Source organism: Python bivittatus, unplaced genomic scaffold, assembly GCF_059951505.1.
Source record: "Python bivittatus isolate LINGU-HERP-01145 unplaced genomic scaffold, Pbiv_v1 ctg000020_np1212, whole genome shotgun sequence".
NCBI lineage: Eukaryota > Metazoa > Chordata > Lepidosauria > Squamata > Pythonidae > Python > Python bivittatus.
The window spans coordinates 33,058,378-33,079,459 of record NW_028277030.1 but is presented as its reverse complement, the minus strand read 5'-3'; the positions used below and the strand labels follow the sequence as shown (position 1 = coordinate 33,079,459).

Sequence of the window (21,082 nt, the reverse complement as noted above, 5' to 3'; positions counted from 1 at the left end):
TTCCCTGCACACAGAGCTGCCCTCCATTGCTCAGGTAAAAAGAAACATCTCCTTTCTCTCAATTGGCTGCTTAGACTTTAAGCTTTCTAAGCTTTGCTGGGTTCTGGTCGCTATCTAGAATAAGCAATTTAACTCTTTCATAGCTGATTCTCTGTTTCTCTCCTTCACCACAATTATTCATAAGGCAAAGCTAACACTCCTTCAGTTTAATTTATAAATGTTTTAAGCATAGCAAAAGAAAATCTTACCTAAAGCAAGCTTAGCCATTTGTAAATTTCTGATCCAAGACTGTTTGATGGCAGGTGTAAATGTATTGAACACTGCTGTAAAGAAAGTAGGCCGTCCTGATCTATTATGAGTAAAGGAAAATAAGTCATAGTACATACTCACGTTACGCATAAAATAAAATTATTCCATATCCTCTTTTGGCAAGAAGAAAAGAAAGGTTCACTAGCTGCAACTGTAGCACAAAATAAATTACTAGACATTCTATGCAACAGAATTCATATTTAACATTGAGAAGAACACACCTGTAACTTGAAAGTACGCTTTATTTAATACTAATAAAGACCTATCAACTTCCCAGATGGGAGAGGGATGAAAAGATTCCTGTTCTTGTGGTTTAGGACAAGAGGCTGACATACACAGCCATTGTATCCCATCATTCTGACTTCATTCACAGCATAAGTGATTGATGTTCTATACGTATATACAGAAACAACACTGGTTAAGTAAACAAACACAGCATCAGTCACTAGAGGGATTTTCAGTTCCCTTGACCACCTAAAACATTTCCTACTTCTTCTGTAGTTATGAGGTATATACCTCCTACTCACATCTTGAACACAGCAGAAATTATGATATACTGTTTGCCAGGAGCTTATTAAGCAGCAATGGAGTACTGGTAAACTGCTGCCAAAAAATGTCTCATACATTTAGATCCTATCAAGACCTGCTTCTAAACACCTGGCTATTATTATTATTATGGTTGGTCACACAGTCAGCCAGATGTCTAGATTGCATTTGGCATTTTTATCTACCTAGCTACTCCTTCCCAAGGACTGGGATAGGCAGATGTATTATTATTATTATTATTATTATTATTATTATTATTATTATTCACTAATCATGATCCTTCTTCATCCAAACCAGAAGCTACATTCTGCTGTGTTGGCTTTCAGGATAACTTCTTCCCCTATACCTCTCAAGTGTTTTCAAGAAAATATATGTTCTCTCCAATTCAAGGTTGCTACTAACTTGTCCTGCTTTCCTGGAAGCTGAAGCTGAATTCGACAGCGGTCTGCAGCTCTGATTTCATCTTCTTTTTTCAGAATGAGTTTCTGTAAACCTGAGGTCCAATCATGAGCCACGGATTGATTTAAATTCTGATGGAACAACAACAAAAAGATGTTGGAGTTCATATAACTTTACATTAAGTTTATTTTTTCGGTTGTATCAAAAACCTGCTAAGCTGGGCAACAATCCATTTAAGACACACCATTAGAATTTAAGTTGAAATTTCCACTGCAGTTGCAATCTGGAGAGGTAATTAAATAATACAAGCCTACTGCCATTCTATGTAGTGTTTACTTGAAAGGAACACATGCACACACATACAGTGCAGCATGGATTAAAACAAGAGAAAAAAACGCATCAGTAGAATTAAATAATGTTTAAACAGACCACGTGGCATAACGCTCGCCGCTAAAGAAACATTGCTATTAACTCATGGTATAAGTGCGTGATAGATTTTTCTTAATACCGATGAATAAAAATACCCTATTAAATACTCTGTGCTTAGATTGCACATACGCAAATAGGTGAGTACAACAAACGCAGCAAGGCATCTATAATCTACTTACAGCTCTACGGTTTACCACTTAACAATAATCTCATTAGCATACAAAAAAAGTATAGGTGTTTGCTTGATCTGGAAACATAATTCTCTACCCATTATTTGTTACCTGATAGTTTCCTTTCAGGCTGCATATTAGTTGGCTGATTTGGCCAACTACATTCAGGTCATGTAAGAGATTCTGCAAATCATGGTACAGTTGCCCTGGTCCCATATAAAGTTTGTCTGAAACACATTAAAAATATACAACTAAATGTGTGCATAATGTAAGACAGTTATTAGTCATACAACTTTGCAACCAAAGGTATAACAACAGTACCTATACTACAGATGCTGTAATAGATATTGTAAAAAAAAAAAAGTGCTTTCCATTCCATTTTATAAAATACAGACTCTATTTTCGATACACCTATTACTTCTTTCAAAAACATACAAAAATCCATCCAAACATCATAGCTAACCCAATCCTTACAGCAAGAAGTGTTATGCTGCAACAGTTAAATACAATTTAATTATTAAATGATTAAATATAAGCTATTTCTTTATCACAAACAGGAAATAATGTGATCTTTTCATATTTTGGAATTTAACTGATAGACCTGTTTTTCAGAGAAAAACCATGAAAAACTGTTCTGCTCAATCAGTCTTTTAAGTATGCCAGATATCGGCATTTGTTTTTCTCTACCAGAATCAGAACAATAAAGAGTCCGCATCTGATATCAAGCTGACAAATGGCAGCATCAGTGGGAATGCATTAAATAAAAACAAGTGCCAGAATCAGCAGAAACATGAGTTAAATTTCAGCAGTTAGAAAGAGAATCTGCACATTCTGGTTAGGTTTTCTGAACAAGAAGTGCTTAATTAGTAGGGCAGTCTCCCAATTAAACATAATTCAATGATTTTGCATATAAATTGGAGTAGATTAGTTTATTTGTATATATTATTCAATAAAAAGAAATGGTTTAAACCCAAGCATCCTTTCGTTCTCATGCATGACTGCAGAACATCACTGCAGAATGATACTACCTCATGTAATAGAATATTTTTAAGGCTGTGCTTACCACCTGTACTTACTAAATATTTATAAATATAATTCCTTTTTTAAAGGTCTACTATCCAATTAATCATGACAATCTACAGCTATTAAGACTTTTGTGTTTTTAACTGATCAAATGAACTGATTAAATATCTAGTACTGTATAAACTTTAAATAAATCTGTATGCAGGCTTTAAGAATAGAAGGCAATCCTTACTATTTGTTTTAATACATGCTTAATAAACGTGCTTGAGTATACATATTTAAGAATGTAAGAACCCTGAGTGATAATAATAATAATAACCTACTCTGATTTTTTTCATTATAAATAGAGAATTATTACTTATTAATTCTAGGAGAAGTATACAATTTACACCCATGTTAGTAGATATTTATCCCTGAGCAATTCTACCACTATTTTCTGTAACTATGTATGTTTTATAACATCCTTTCTTAATGTGGTGCCCTTTAAATGTGCAGGATTTCAGTTCCCACCCCATAATTCCCCAGCCAGGACTTGAAAGGCACAAGATTTGGAAAGACCATTCCATAGGCAAAATCTGTAATAAATACAGTAACACCATTATCATTAATGATTGAAAATTGGTTCAGGAGGGAAGGAATAGAGCTTCCATGTGCCATCTTACCCTTCTTGTGCTGGATTACATGACTAAAATAGTTAACAGAAGCTCAGACAAAACATTATTTTGATTACCATTTATTGACAACAGTCCTTGGAAGGTTGTCTAAAATACAATTTTAAGTACTTAAGCTTAAGAATAAAGAAAATGAAAAAGGGAAAGCAAATTAAGACCTGAGCAGGCATATAAGGCCCTTTAAAAAAATTAAATTATTGCCATTCTTTCCAAATTTGTAACTTTTCAAATAGAAATAAATGCAAATTTACCAATACTTCTTTTATCTTTTGGGATTCAGCATAAACTGAACTTTTTTTTTTTAAAGAGGATGGTGCTATTTTTAATTTCTGCATGTATGTATATAACAATGTTCAGGTGAAATCACAAGCATAATTGATGACTACTTGTGAATATGCTTTATCATGTCAGCTGGATCTTGTCTATTGTGCACCTTTCCCGTGGTGCTACTGGCACTGGCCATGTATTCCTGGGAAAAGACAAAGCTGCTTTAAGGAGCTACAGATAAGTTCTACATGCTCCAAAAATACAGGAAAAAGCCAGCTGCATTTGGATATGTTTACAACTAATCATAACCTATGCTAATCATGTTGTCCAAACACAGTTATAATTAATGCACAGCTATACAGCATTTATAGAAGCAGTATAGAAGCAGCAGCACAGGAAAAAGAACCAAGAACTATTAGATCACTAATTACTGCCCTAACAGAGTCACATGATATAGCTGTAGACACAGCAAAACAGCACAGCCCCATTCTGGCGGGCAAGGGCAGGCTGTAAGGGTGACAAGAAAACATAGTAATTACCTGAATGCAGGAGCTAAAAGTGAAGTTGAAAGTGGATTTACCAATGACAGGCTACAAGAATGACACAGAAAAAGATATTACACTGGACATACAAAAGAAACCGGCCGATATCTTAATAAATAAAAGGGAAATACAAACAATAAACCAAGAGAGTGACCTGGATAATTTTCCTATAATGGATTTACAAAAGAGGCTTGTTAAAGCTTTGAAGGATTTTTGTGAGAAGGGACAAAGAAAAAATGAAAAGAAATCAAGTTCTAGGACATTATTTGAAGAGACTAAAGATTGAGATTGTTAGAAGTAACAGGAAGGAATGTATAATTCAGGTAAGGCCCTTGAGTGGAGACCTGCGTCACTTCATTCAATACTATTGTCCAATCAAATGTGAAGCCATTTATGAGTATTCTCTGGGTACAGTCATTCTGCTAGTTATAAATCCATCTAATAGCTGTATTAATGACCCTATATTTCACCATTTTATTAACGAGGGTATCATGGGAGACTTTGGTTAATGCTTTGCTAAGGATAATGAGTCAACAGAAACAACTTGCCCTATTCACTATTACATTTTGGACATACTATGCAAAGACCTAGCTCTCTTGAGAAGTCTATAATGTTAGGAAAGGTGGAAGGAAATTAAAGAAGAGGCAACCAACAGCAAGATAGGTGGATGATTACAGCAACAATGGGTGAACCATTGGAAAACGTGAAGGGCCAGGTTGGGGACAGGAACATCCTGTAGAAATTCTATCTATGTGGTTGCTAAGAACTGGTACTGACTTGATATCACATAATCAATCAATCATGAAGATACAAGTACAAATATCTACTGTGCAAGTCAGAGATGCATGAAGTAATGTCTATACAGGTAGTCCTTGTTTAGCAACCATAATTGGGGCTGGCAACTCAGTCATTAAGCCAAGCGGTCGCTAAGTGAAGTTGCAACTGTGCTTATGATCTTATTTCAGCTTTCCTTTGCTTTACAGACATGCGAAGGTCATAAATGCAAGGATTGGTTGTAAAGTATTTTCATCACCATAATTGCGAACAGTTGCTAAACAAGGCATTCACTAAACAAGGACTACCTGTAATCATAAAGAAGAGATATTTGTCTGAAATATTTATGAATATTTTGTGAATGAATTTCAAACTTTTGAACTTAGAAAAAAGGATTTATGATATGTGGGAAAAGGGACAAGGAAACGTTATTTGGCCCTCTTTGATAATATAAAGTCAACCAATGACACTGAATGATAGATTCCACACAGAAAAAAGTATTATTTATGCAATATATAAACAAACTGTGGTGATTGCTACCAGAAGATTTAGTAATTACTATCAGCACGGAGCGCTTTACAAGCAATCAAGATACAGAGCATACAACTATCAATGGTTTTTAATCACTTATGTATAAATTTGTATGCAGCTTCAATCTCAAAAGACTCTGAGTACGTACAAGCAACAATAACAGAACCAAAATAGTATAGATCTATAATAAATATTGCAATTATTAAACATTCATACTAACTGAACAACTATCTACATTTGGTGCCAACAACATCATCAATAGGCCTTTTGAATAAGCCAGGTCTTTATGAGCCTTCAGAATGCCATGATAGTAGGACACTGCCTTTCTTAGGGGGCAAGCTGTTCCAAAGAGGGGAGCTCCCCCAGAAAATGCCCACTTCCCTGACCTCTCCTGTTACACCCCATAATAGGTGCAGATCTTCAGCAGATATTTCTTCTTCACTCTGATTGGGTAAGCAGAATCCATCTGGGAAAGGGAGTCTTTCAATTACCCAAGCCCTATATCATACAGAGCTCTGCAGGAATTGCATGTAGAAACACACCAGCAGCTGATGCAGTTCTCATAGCAGAGGTGCTACATCAGAGTAACAAAACTGCCCATGGGTGTATGGGTGGTCTTCAAGGGCAATCCCCTGTAAAGTGAGTTATATAATCCAATTGTGAGATCACAAGAATGTGCATGGTCTTCTTCAGTCCCTCCTAGGTAAGGCTGCAACAACTGGCACACCAACTGGAGTGGGACAAATGCCCTCCTGGCCAAGTCTTCCACTGTTATTCTAGTAGGCCTGCTCTTCAGTTTTGGAGCGTACCAGTAGAGAAGGCAAAATTGGTTAATTCCAGAATCATCAGGCCTCTGAATAAATAGCCACTCCTGCTTGCTTGGGTTGAGTCTCCGCCTGCTTCTGCCCACTCAGATCCTGATAGCTTCAGATCACTGGCTTAGAACTTCTACCACATCCTTCATTCAGCATGGGGTGGAATTATATAACTGAGTATCATTTATGATACCTCTCTCTAAACTGGGGGATAACCTCTTCCAGCAGTATATGTATAGGGAAAAGGACAAAGCCTGCAGGAGGCCATAATAGAGTGCCCACTCTCCCCTGCAATCATTGATTGGAAACCATCACGATATAGTACTTCCAATCCTTGAAGGCAGTCCAGGAGAATATTAAGACTAGCAATATCAAAACCCATTGAGAAATCTAGGAGAATGAATCTCCTTGCACTCCTTCCATTCTAGTCCCACCATGTCATTCATGAGGGTAACCAATGTAGCTTCAGTCCCATATTTTGCCTGACACCAATCCAGATGATCCTCCTCTTCCAGAGCTCACTGCAGCTCTTTCTAGTGATGGGGAAATCAGACATTAGTTGAACAATATTAAAGGACCCAGGACAAGTCTCTTGACAGTTATATATTACTTCCACTCCCAAATCAGTCTGCCTCTTAATACAGTTGCTAGAAAATATAAGCAGTAGGCTCTTATTGTACTAATGTTGTGTTACTGGTTTCTCATAAGCATCTGGAGGCTATTAACACAATGATACTACACTAGACAGGCCTTTGGTCTGATCCAGTTTAGCTCTTTTTACATTCTTATGTACTGAAACCAACACATGCACAATGGGAAGCCAAGCTGAATTAAAACTTTACCACAACATCTACAGTATGTCAAAGCTACAAATGCCCTTGGAAGCAGTGAGCTTGAAGATGTGGCAAGCATAATGCATATTATTCCCTACGAAAATCAAAAGAACAATAGTCAGGCAGAAAAAAAATGAAATAATGAAATGAAATGAAATGAAATGAAATGAAAAATGAAATGATAAATATGTTAAAACTAAAACCTGATTTTTCATGTTACGAGAAAGAGGATATAAGAGTATAAATCCTATTCCCATTAGTCAGAACAGTATGAATTTGGGCTATGTAATCTTTCAAAAGAGGTGCTTTGCAATGCATGAGAAACATTAAAGCAGCCACATCTTTTGCGAGTCTCCTGCAGCTTTCAGCTATCTCCAGATATGTGTGCACGTGTAGCCATTTTGCTTCACTGGGCAAAGACAGTCAGGAGCAGCTTACAAAGCAACCACATGAGCCAGGAAAAAGATGTATCTGCTTTTAATGATTCAAGCAAGCTTGCTTTGTATGCATTCCTCCACATTGCAAAATACGTATTTTGAAGGATTGGCACTGCCTCTCAATGTTCTTTTCAGAGATCAAGCCAATGTTGTCACAATAATGTCTTTTGTTTATCAGTAGAATGTAGATCGACATTGTTAGATTTCAGTTTAATTCCGCAGGACAGTTTTAAGGTGCCCTCTAATTAGAGGTGGTTTGCACATTTGATCCATTTTGAATTTATCTCATTTCTGAAGGGAAGGGGCACATTTAAAATGGAGCAAATGGGAAAGGTCAGGTCAGAATTTGGATCAAAATCATGGGGGTGGGGTATTGAAGCTACTTTTATCTTCATTATGTTTTAAAAATGCACAGTGCAAGACAATTCCTTTCTCAAAGAAGATGCCTCATAACACTCCCTACTGCTTCCAAGGGCTTTTTTTTTAAAAGACAACTATAGACACAAAGAAGTCAATCACCTTTCTCCCCCCTTCCTTCATACCTCGGCAGAATTCATTTACTCCCCACCAAAAGGCAGAAAAAAATATGTCTCTTTCAGTGGGCTAAGTGTTCTCAATTCTGCCCAGCATTAACTGAAATCAACCCCAGCTATAAACTGAGCCTTTCAGTGAGCTTCCTACAAAGTTACTAAAGCATTACATAAAACCAGTCACAATTGTAGAAAGGATGATCCAAGTTGAAGGAACAAAGATCTGCCAAAGAAACTTGTAAATAAGATACACTTTTTCTACTGGGTACCTGCTTATTGTATGTGTATGCCTTTGAGTCAGTCTTGACTTCTGGCGACTGCCTGGACAAGTCCCTGCAGTTTTCTTGGTAAGGTTTTTTGGAAGTGGTTTGTCCTTGCCTAGGGCTGAGGGATAGTGACTGGCCCAAGGTCACTTATCTGGCTTCGTGCCTGAGGTGGGACCAGAACTCACGGTCTCCCGGTTTCTAACCACTACACCAAACTGGCTCTCTCAGTTTACTGAAGCTTACCTGCCTACCTGCTTACTGAATAGATCAGTGTGATAAGCTGGAACCCATCATTTACAAACAAACCATATTTACATATAATGTATAATTTTTAAAAAATCAGATACCTGGATACTGTATATATTTCAATCAGTACAGGGCCTCTGATCTCAAGAGAAACCCTCCTTCATGTTGAGACATTTTGAAGACCCTTCTCAGTGAACCTAACATCATACTACAGATGGTTAGGAGAATGATGTGGGACCTTTTGTTGTTTTTAAAAGGACTCTTTGTCTTTATTAAAGCTCATCATACTGCTCTAAATGTACAATCTCCAGAACACTCTTTACTTTAACAACAACAAAATCTTGCTGAGTTTTCACAAGCTGAAGAGCAGCAGCACAGGACAGTCTCAAGGGAGGAAGTGATGATATTAAATCCAATGGGGTGGAAGGATCAGTTAAAGGAAGCACAAACAGCCTGGGAGCCTTGAAAGCGCCACAGAATTTAACATGGGTTGTAAAATAAAGAGGATATACATACACGTATACGTACTTTTTTTACTTCATAACAATAAATTAAGTGCCCAACCCTTCACATTTCTTAGCAAATCTCATAATCTCTGTAAATGAAGCAGAAAACAGCTGCCTTTTCTCCAAGGAACTGAAATGCTATATGAAAAAAACTAACATAGATATTTACTGATTTGGTTCATACATCACAGTAAGCTACTGTTTGCTTAACAGTGGCTTAGAGAATAGATCAAAACTAGCTGGCTTCAACTCAGTGTGATAAGCTGGAATCCATCATTTACAAACAAATCATGTCCAGGTTTAGTGCAATGTGTGAACCCAGCTACTGTGTGCACTTAACTCTTACACTGTGCAAGGGGAGCTCATTTAAATCTCAGAGTGCTGACAGGATTTCTTTTTACTGTTGTTCTTGCAGGTCAGGATTTCTGAGTCACGTGGGTTCCATGGCAACTGTACTTTGTGGCTACTTGCTGTTGCTTCAGCACCCAGAACTTCCTCTTTTGCCTTTTGGAACATGAACTTTTTCTCCTGCAAGACTTCATTTGTAAGGCAGGGCAAAGTAAAGCAATGACTCTGGCTGGGGCATTCTGGGAGTTGAAGTCCAAACATCTTAGAGTTGCCAAGTGTGAGAAACGCTGCTCCAACATTTCACCTTGATAGATTCTAAAGAAGAATTTAGTGTTGCTATTTTAAATGGCTTTGCAGAGAAATGTACTTCAAGGGTAGTCCAAATAGCCTCGTAAAGATATTAGCAAATTGCTAAGGCAATTCTCATACTTCTTCCTTCATTGTAATGTCATATATCAAATAAAACTGCAACCTATCCAGTTGCATAATTTCCACAGTAGCTAAATTGTCCAGTATGCCTTGACTGCCATCTTTCATTCAATTTAGATACCGATCAGACCAGAGAAAGAGGGGGGTATTGTCTTATTTAATCAAAGTGCTTTGTGTTTTCTCTTTCTCTCCTCTCTCTATAGTCCACAACTCCATTTTGTGTCTAAAAGGCATCTATTCTTGTCACCAGTACGAAATAAAAGAAAGAAAAGCTACACAAAGAAGACATAATCAACAAGAACTTGAACAATACGTTTATAGAAAATAGTGCCCTCCAGTTGTATTAGTAGTACAATTTTAACCATTCTCAGCCAGTTTGGTTACAATAGCTGGGAATTTTTCTAGTCTCAGTATATTCAGAAACCACCAGGATGGAAAAGCTAGAATACACAATGCAGACAGTGGCTGTCCTCAATTCAAAACTGAAATTGAAAATACAGATAGGACTCTACTGTTTCTAGGTTTTTTTAAAAAAAACTGCATGCTTTTTATGTTATTTAAGCTATTTGGAGGATAGTCCTGATAAATATATACAAAGCAAAAAGAAATTTCTCCTTCAAGTTGAGATCTACTCTTGAAAAATACTACACGCATGTAGTTTTCTTGCCAGCAATACGGAAGTGGTTAGTTACTGGCTTCTTCTGAGATTGTTTACTTTCCAGTCTAATTTACAGTCCTGGAGATTTCCCATCTAAGTACTAACTGGGAGCAACCCTGATTAGGTTCTGAGTCAAGACTATGTAGGCCACGTGCTGCCACCTGCTGCCACCTTAATGTAAGTACCAAATTAAGCTTAATATGTAAATAAAGAATGATTTCACTAACACATTACCAAAAGCCAACCCAGAGTAATGTTCTTGCAATGTTTGTCTTTGATTCGGGCAACTTTCTAACAAGGATGAAGATGGGTCATTCTCCAGCCATACAGTAAAACCAATTTTGCAACAAAAGTAGAATTTTCTTTTTATTGTGGAAAACATATTGGGACTACCAGAAGATTGCCTATCTTCCCCCATCTGTCTTATTTATAGATTATTTATAAACATTTTTTTAAAAAAATTGGAAAACTGCTACAGGGGTTTTGGAGAGGGAAAATGATTGTGCCATTATTTGATATGCAGAAGAAACCAACAGACTCCGAATACCTCATTTTTTCCTGCAAAGCTAGAACTCTCTTTAGTATCTGAAGATGGAGAGGAATGGAACACATTTGGATTGAACAGAAGATTGGCTGATGAAAACTTTAGAACTTCAGCATGATATAAATTTTTTTTATTTAACAAATTTCTATGGCCGCCCATCTAGCAGAAGGAACTCTGAGTAGTGAACAAGAATAAAAACACAATACAATTATTTTTCTTTTAAAAAATTCAAAATGAAAAACAACTTAGAAGTCCTGATAAAACTCACATCTATAAATCAGCCACACCATGCCCACTCCATCAACATCCTGGCTCCAGTGCCTGGGGGAAAAGCTAGGTCCTCACTGCTTTCCTGAAGGCCAACAGGCTCAAGGCCACCTATATCTCCAGGGGGAGGATGATCCATAAGGTAGGTGACATGACATTAATAAGGTTTCTGAGGCCCCAACAAGTGACACTGTTTCACTGAGAGGATCTGGAGCATGCTCACTCTGCCAGATCTGGCGGAGTGAGGAGAAATCATCAGGGATAGGCAGTTTTGCAACTATCTCAGATAGTTTTTCAGAGTATATTAAGACATTGCAAAAATGTAATCTCTAAGTATGTTCTATTAACCTTCTCTATCACATGCATACATTTGGCAAATAATACACTTCCTCTTACAATAAAATTAAAAGCAGTTTTCCACCAGCCCACTGGTTAGGAACACTTTGAGGAGACTTGGTGGCATGGATGAACACCAGAAATCAGAAAGATAAGGGAAAATCTCAGTGTACAAGTAGATGCCTGATCACTAAGCAATTTATTTATTTCCAAAGAGTGAACACATGAACTACTTCTCTCAGAAGCATGAAAAAGCACAACATGAGATTAGACTTTTCCATTTCTTTGATTAAAAAAAATATACAGCAGTCCATGGATGTAGATGAAGGTGACAACTGCTAATTTGATCAAACAAGAGAAAATAGAGGGAGGGGAAGGATGTTGTAATCCTTTCCCTTCACATTATTCTGCTATCCAAAGAGCTTCCTGAAATCTGCTTTTTATCAATTACCCCTGCAGCTTGAGGAGAGGAGGTACATTTTATATCATGAAAACTATGTATGAGCCAAGGGGAGTTCAAACCTTCTCCCTCCATTAAAATTAGTATTCCCTCTTGCCTCTTTTAAATAAAAAAAAAATACACACTCAGACCTGGCATCAATTTGAAAACCTGAAGCTGTTCGCAGCAGCTAGTAATTTAATAATACCTCTGTTTAGAGTGTTTATTCAGAGTGAACAGGGTTTTTTTGTTGTTGCTTTCCAACAATGTATATTTTACTCCTAACAAGACAACTTTAAAAGCCTTTTCTAACCTATGTTGAGTGGAAAAGCACAGCAATGTATATAAGATACAGTACAAGGATTCACATTTAGTGGAGCCATTCCAATATGGGAAATTCTGCAAATTCCATCTGTTAATCCAGATTAATACACAACTGCTACTGAAAGTGGAAGCTTAAGAGGCCTGCTCTAGTTTGTAAGCTACTTGTGTGAATAAAAGCCCATGTAGCTCAACCGCAGAAAGAGAAATTACTAGTCTGAACAAGGTCCCCAGCACAATACGTACTCCCAATATAAAATATGTGTATGCCATCCTCATGAAAAAGTCTTAAGATGCTTTCTGAATATTAACATAAAAAAAACCACCTTAACGTAAAGGTCATATTAAGCATGTCAAAGCCATCTACAGTAATGAAGGACATCCATAAATAATAACCGGCTGCTACTTACTTGGCTTGGCATTGGTAACAAGAATCTCAGAAGATGTCTGCACAGGGAATCTGCAGTTCTCGCCCTGACCATCATTACTCCCATACTCTATGACGTCTACATGCCCAAGGGGCACACTCCATTTCAGTAAGTACCTTTGGCCACTCACGACACCACTATTTTCATGGGAAGAACTGAAAGAAGGCCACAAAAATATTTGACAACAGGTCATTTTTTATTTCTTACGTTGTTTCAGACATTTTTTTCTTCTCATACATAAATCTCCCCAGTATATTGATGTCTTTTTGCTCTAATTCTACCCGTATTGCCCAAAGAAAAAGCCCCACAGAGCAAAATTAGATTTGCTATCCAATGCACAGAGATTTTCACTGCTGTTACCTTATTTTGTGTTTGGCATTAACAAAATCTACAACGCAAATTATAGACGTCATGAAAACCTTTCTCATTTTTAAAACAAAAACAAACTTCCTGTAAATGTTCCACTACGTTATCTTGTTGTTAATGAGAAGAAGCTTCCAGAAAAAAAAAATGGGGGGATTTATTTATTTCTAAATGAAGTACAAAATGTTATCATCCAAAAGGAAAAAGCCATATTTAATTCCTGTTGCTCCACAGGGCACTGCATTTTGAGGAAACACCTTGTGTAACTGTTCCAAGATCTTGAACACAGACAGGCTATGCAAACCATAAAAACATCAAAATATGCATGTATAATATTTCCAGATCACACCAACGGGCAAGGAAGTGAGAGGAAGGTATTAATTGAATAGGCTAAAAACAGAAGCAGAAAAATCTTCCAAAAATCCAAGAGGGGGCAAATAGCAAAAGGAGAACTGGAATCCTAAGAACTCAGTATGTTCATCATAACAGGACTTTTGATTTTAGACTGATAGGTTGGGGAATTGTTACATACATAAAGCTGTTTTAGCAAGTCCACCTTTGCTTGCTCGAGGGCACATTTTTATTCCAGGAGAAATTTTACACCAGCATGGCCTGTTTACTTGAAGACAGTGGAGCCAAAGCACATACTTCAGTTGCCATAGGAATGCTGCTGAAAAAGAACTTCTGTGTAGCTAGAGATCCACCCAGCCTACATTTGCAGATATATGCCACCCACATCATTACATGAGACTACGAAATTCAGAACAACAAATTTCACAGCAGGGATGCAAAATGCAGCAGATATGTAGGATCGTTATTGGATCCTGGCCATAGGGAGAGCACTTTCAAACCTACTAGAGTATTCTGAGGCTTGATGGTATTAAAACAGGCAACGTAGTACATCTCACTGTCTCTACATCAGTTATATTTAATAAATACCCATCCCATCCCATCCCATTCCAGCCCTTATACCATCTACTTTAGCATTGTTATTCAATTTCCTAATACACTGAGTGCTTGTTTGTTCATTAGGAAAACGAAATGGAGGGGAGGAGAGAAATTGGTTGTAATAACAATATAACTGAGAAAAGAAAAGGAAATCTAACTCCATCTAGATTATCCTAATACCAATTGCTATATCTCTTCATTCCTTTCTAACCTTGAAAAACATCCCTGCTTCCATCAGGTCCATACACCCCTTTATATAGTGTTTTTGTTCTCTGAATTTCAAACCTTTCTTTGGGGAAAGGGGGGAAGGGAGATAATCATCCAGTTACAACTTTTCAACCTTTGATCTCAATGTATCCTACACTGCAGCTTTGCCCAAAGCCCTCAGAGATGAACATGGGATTTCCTGCATAAAATGAATGTGCTCTGCCACTGAGCTAGAATGCTGAACTATATTCACTTTATACATATAACCAAAACCCATGCAGAATGGAGTCATTACAACAAAAATCAAAGTTTCCAGTTCATGTGTCTTATCTCTTATGCTTTTAGTAATTATTTTATAGAATGTGATTAGAATCTTACCGAATATTCACAGTAGCACACATCAGTACATCATTTAACATAAACAGACGTCGTTCTTTGGTTTTCATGATTTCTCCTTTGTCTGTATAAACGGTTTCTAGCATATCATCACTTCGGATGAGGTACCTGTTCCCACTGCTGAGTAACTGAATAATAATAATAAAAAAAAGATTTCATAACATAACACTTTTACACCTGCACATGTACTGTATTGCTTTAAAAATTATATGAACCAGTTTCACAAGTCCATAGTATTTTGTTAATTTTGCTATGTAATAAAATTCTCCCTTTACAATTTTGAATTTATAGTGCCATGATCATCAGGTATCAAATCAATCAATCAATCAAATCTTTATTTCAGTCATAGATCAGCATACAATACAATCAGGAAAAATTATACCCATTTCAATAATAACGCTGACACTTATAAGCAATAAAAGATAAGTAAAAGCTAGGATTGCTAACACAATACTACAATATTAAAACAATAATATTGGTCTAGATAAATTCTTAATATTAAGAGTAAGACTATGGACTAAAGGCGGGGGGACTCGGAAAACCCACAAAAAAGATGTAAAAACATATGAAGATTAAAAAAGTAAAAATAAAAGAGGAATTCTCAGTAAGTTTACCCATGCCCCGTACTCTTAATTATCTGTTTGCAGATTTTAATTGCTGTCAGGCAAAATCTAGCCATGTTGTGTGTAATCAATGATTCCTTATCTAAGAAGAGAAAATCAGGAAGAAAACTTTCATCATGACCTAAACACGTGTCAATAAAGAAACAATTAAAAAGTTTCTTAACTACATAGGTAATAGGGACAGTGCAAAAGTACATATGTGATGGTCTCAATAGCATTTGTGCTACATGGACAGGTTCTCGTACACATGGGGACTTTGGTAAACCTCCCATTAAGAACTAAGGAGGATAAAACATAAAGCCTGGCTTCTCTGCTGGGCAGGGGACATTAAAGTATTTAAATATCTGCCCAGTTCCCAACTAGAATAAATTATGTGAGCTCTAATGTGGGCTGGAATAGGGCTGACCTCATTCTGGAATTTTATATCTAGGACCCTTTCTTGAATAACTGTTTTGGCTTGAGTGTACTCCAAAAGAAACAATATCTCAAATGGCAAGCCATAAGTTTCCCCAGAATTGCTTGCTGCCCTGAAAATTGAAATTGGTCAGTCAGGACTAATGGGATGAGCCCTAATGGGAAAAAGTGGCATAAGAATTTACTCTCTTCATTTAATAAAATGGTCATGATTCATGAAAACCTGAACTGGTTAGCCTTCAGAATGTCAATGGAGATAACATAAGAAGGATGCTCAGAGCACTGCAAACCTATCAAATGAGTACAGCCATCCATTACTTTTGCACCTTCATCGCACATGCTCCTATTTTGGCTTTTTTCTTTTTTTTCTATTTCCCACTTGGTATAGAAAACAAAGTTCAGTACTATCAACATGGTGGCAGTTAGTGTCCATGAAACAAATGGGATATATTTGTATAAAATATATTTTGGGAATAGTTGTTTAAGAAAACCTTAGAATCCCTAGAACTGGCAAAGTTGGCATGCTCCAGGTCTGTCTATTAAACAGTGTCATCTGGTGGGACCTAAGAGTCATGCCTTCTCTGTACCACACCTGCCCCATAAAATAACATTCCCTCAGAGATCTGGATGGCTCTGATCCTGTTGGTCTTTCCCAAGGCATTAGAGATCTGGATGCTCCCACAGGCATTTGGGCCCAGACATGGGGCCAGTCCCTTTTTTTGTTTTTTTTAGTGACTGAAGGGGAATGGATGTTCAACCCCAGCATGTGTCATAATATGGTTTGTATATTGATTTTATGAACCATGTTGTTTTTTGGTTTCAATCTCTATACAATTGTCCAGAGTCACCTTTATGAGATAGGTGGGTATGCAAAATTTACAAACAAACAAACAAACAAACATCCTTTATAAGAGAAATAGGGGGAAACAAGCAGTACTATTCCAAACCTTGTTCAGATAACGCTCATTCATGGCTTTGGCTATTTGTTTTATTTCACAGCGCTGATCTGCATCCCTTTTCCTTTCATTTAATTTCTCTGCCAATGTTTCAAGCTCTGTGAGAGCCATCTGTAGAGGCAGCCTGTCTGGGTGGCCCTTAGTAGTGTTCTTCAACATGTCCTGGACAACAACAACAAAAAAGTTTTCGAAAAGACCATTGTCATGCTCTGACCCTAGCTAATTCAGATTATTTTTCTTGACTAGAAAAAAGGAAGTCATTTCAACCTATTTGTCTCACAGTTATCATCTCCAAAGCTACCAACAGAATCCTTTTTAGAGTATGTCTGTTATGTCAAGTGAGATACAATTACCTGATTTTACAAAGCACCATATACAATCCAATTACAATCTCACTGGGCAATTGGTTCCAACATCAAACTGCTCCTAAAAACTTAAGAAGTTTGTCTTCTCATAACTTAAAGCCATTATTCCAAAGGAATGAGAAAGAACAGGCCTTCACCTTCTTCTGTATGACATTCTTTCAAATCGGTTGAAGAGTGCAATCATATTCCTTCCTCCACAAGGTTAAACATACTTAGCCTTTTCAATCTTTCTTTGAAATATTTAGTTTCTACTCTCCCAGTTTTCCTCATTACTCTTCTCTGACCAAAGAAGAATAAATGGAAAGATTATTTCCCATAATTTGAAATTAACTGCTATTAATGCAGCCAAATGCTTCATTTGCCTTTTTTGCAGCCACATTATACTGCTGGCTTACATATATTCATTTAATTATCATGCCATCCTTCCCATACTTAATTAGTTTTCTGATCAGCATGTCATGAAGTACTTTGTAAAATGATTCACTGCAATCAAGATACATTATGTTTACAACAGTCCATTAAGGAAGTTGTCCAATCAAAACACAAGAAAATCTGACAAGATTTGTTCTTGGCAAATTCATGTTAACTTCTTGTACTATATTCATTTTAAGGAGCTAAAAGGTCCATCCCTTTATTAACTGTTCTTGGACCTTCCCAGGTACTGGCATCAGATCCTCTTCCCCCTCATTTTGGAAGATATGGACAACATTTGCACTTGTCCGGTAATTTGCCATCAGTTCTATAAGATTTTTCAGATAATACAAAGCGGTTTGGCCAGACTAACCAAGCAACTAACTAACTAACTCACTCACTCACTCACTCACTTCTTCATTACTGAAGGATGCACTCCATCTGGTTCTGCAGTTTTAAACTCACTGAAACATATTCCTTGACCATATTTCTATCATTCTCAGGATTCAGCTCTGAACCTTCATCCTGCCCTTCACAACTTCCTACGAAAACATAGGAAGAGACTGAAATAAAATAGTTCAGGGTCTTTTCTTTTTATTTCGAATATGCTTAAGAAGCCTTATATTGCATCCTTTGCTAACCTCAGCTAATTCTGAGCTTCTGCTTCCCTGATACCAGCTCCAAACTATATGTCTGTGTTCTTTCTTTGTGACCTGATCCTCTTTCCATTCCCTGTGTCCTACTTGGTTTTCAGATCCTCATTAAGCTTCTTGTGACTTCTTGTTCCCCCCCCCCCACTGGAATTATTTGTAATTATGTTTATAGTATATCATCTTTTTTAGAAATTCCTATCCTTATTGAGTTCCTTTCCTTGGGCTTCTCTTTCTGTGGGATCCTGCTCTTCTATTTTCTGAGTATATTAAAATCTGATTTTTTGAAGCCCAAGATATATATATTTGGCTTGAGCCAGTTTTAGTTACCCACAAACAACTCCAGTATTTTCCAGCATTCAGCTTCCACCATTGCTACAAGTGAATTTTCCATCATCTCAGAAGGTGGTAGGGGCAAACCACTTTGGTATGGTTGCCATGAAACGAAGGATTTTACAGACTCTTTTAATAATAACAATAATCAACTTAGTAGTACTAGTAATCTTCACAGTTATACTACAGCTATGCTTCACCAATAGGAAGTCATTCGGGGGGACAGAAAAAGCAGAGGACAAAATAATTGAGACTTTATGTTCTTTTCTCAAGAGAGTCTGACATTGGTGTAATCTGGCAAGTACACACTATAGTACTATAAATTAATGTGACCAGTATAAGTATGTAACTATTATCATTGCTTTCATTGTAGCTACTGGGTAGGGAATGTACTTGCATTCCATTTCTCTTTCTTACAATTTTTGAAAATAACTATAATTTTCATGCAGGTGACAATGAGGCATAATTTGTACCATTCCTTGGTTTAGGATTGGACAAGATAATTGAAAAAAAATATTTATATAGCACTCAATTGCATCAACATCTAGTAGACATTTAAGTAGAATCATAAAACAGCTAAATACAATAATTTTATACATACACACACTCTTAATATTACACATTAAAATAAAAAATTTAAAAGCTTTCAAAAGCTGTTTAAAGTAACCTACCATTGAAACCTGCCTAACCTCCAAGAAAATAATTCTATTGTCTAGGCCTTAATATGAAAAAACTTTAGTTCATGTACATTCAGTCAGTGGCATGAAACAATCAGAGCATTTCCCTGCAAGGCAGGCAGGGTCCTGAGCTATAAAAATTTTATATGCAATTAGTAGAACCTTGAAGTACATCCTTGAGGGCTAATGCATGACGGGGTGATAGAAAAGAAATTTGGGGCCCTTGGACCAATCAAGTTGCTGTATTCTCTACTGCCTGAAGTTGCTGGAAGCCTAACATAAATCAAAGTAGTTGAATATGATGGCTGGCACATATATGACCATGGTGAGATCAGCGTGTAGAAGCGCAGAGTGGATTGGATAGAGTTCCTTCAACTGAGAGAAGCAGCTCTGGATCACAACTCTTACCTATGATGACACGGTAAGAGTCTAAGATAAAACCCAGCTCTTAAGCTTTGGACAGAACCCTAGTCTTGATTCCTAAGAATGACAAGTTACTGACCCCTTGTGTTCATTTTCTCAGATGCTTCCCCCTACCTAACACAAGAGCTCAGTCTTATCAGGGTTAAGCTTCAGGTATCTCATGGTCTTCCAGGTGCAATATCAGCCAGGGACTGAGACAGCTGGTGGACTCTTGTGGAATACCACAAAGACAGGCCTAGGGGCTGAAAATAAGGTGCTCATTACTTACAGGACTGTGATGGAATGGAATTATGAAGGCCAAGCTCAGGCAGATAAACATTTTCTTAGCTCGCCAGAACCGTGTGGGAGGAACAAGAGGATGAGACTGGCACCTCCCTGAGGAATTCACACTGTTGTGGCTGGAGGACTTTGGGAACTGGGGTTTTAGTCTGGGAAGATTCTTGCTAGAGGTTGTAGCTAATAAACATAGCTGGATTGAATTGGCATTGTCTCTTGGAGTTCCTTGGGCTAGGCCTGACAAGGATCCAGTCCTCCAAACAGGGTTGGAACCATATAAAAGCTTGGCCACCTAGCCAAACTAGGGTCCACACTAGCCTCCTCACCAATAACCCTTGGTGAACAGTATCAAAATTGGCCAACAGATCTGACAATAACAGAATGGACAAAATTTGTAGAAGACCAACACTGACAGTAGAGAGAGTAGTTTCCACACTGTACCCCTGCCCTAAACTCAAACTGATATTGATTTTTTTTTTTTAAAGTTCAAATCAGAAAGATGATCCTAAAGTTCCTTTCAATGTTCTACAAGAACACTAGAAAACATAATCTCCAGGAAATTAATGGCTAAGACGTTATGCCTGTCGTCTATGTACAATAACCTGGGTGACTCTAAAACCAGACAACAGTCCCATGAACTAAAAGATAAATTCTGCATTTTCGGGTAGAACTGTGAATTAGTCACAGAATTGATTTCCAATTAGAAAACAACTAACAATCAGATCCTATTACCATGTTAGTGTTTTAGCCACTACTATTTAGCAAACGACCAAAGAAGATAGCAAACTCAAGCAATTTTAAGAATTGATGCATGACTTGCCTGTAATAGAAGGATGAACTGAGGAAAACGTTGTATGGGTTTCATCATTAAGCCATAGAGAGTGATTCTATCGGGACTAGATTCTTGACATTGCTGTAATGAAAGAAGTGTTTCTTTATATTAGCCACTGCAGTTTTCTCCAAAGGAACACAGATA

The 21,082-nt window shown here is 37.2% G+C and overlaps 1 protein-coding gene across 5 annotated transcripts in view; it reads right to left on the bottom strand.

Moving 5' to 3' along the window:
* The window catches only part of ARHGEF10 (Rho guanine nucleotide exchange factor 10), a 106,275-nt gene that overhangs the window by 37,840 nt on the left and 47,353 nt on the right, over positions 1-21,082 (bottom strand). For all 5 annotated transcript variants that reach the window (XM_088136802.1, XM_088136805.1, XM_007425189.3 and 2 more), the window contains 7 exons: positions 20,927-21,019; positions 16,963-17,133; positions 14,961-15,106; positions 13,047-13,219; positions 1,965-2,080; positions 1,258-1,385; positions 249-349 (listed from right to left, as the gene is read on the bottom strand). In XM_088136802.1, the coding sequence (XP_087992928.1) occupies positions 249-349; positions 1,258-1,385; positions 1,965-2,080; positions 13,047-13,219; positions 14,961-15,106; positions 16,963-17,133; positions 20,927-21,019 (928 nt within the window). The remainder of the gene's footprint in view (positions 1-248; positions 350-1,257; positions 1,386-1,964; positions 2,081-13,046; positions 13,220-14,960; positions 15,107-16,962; positions 17,134-20,926; positions 21,020-21,082) is intronic.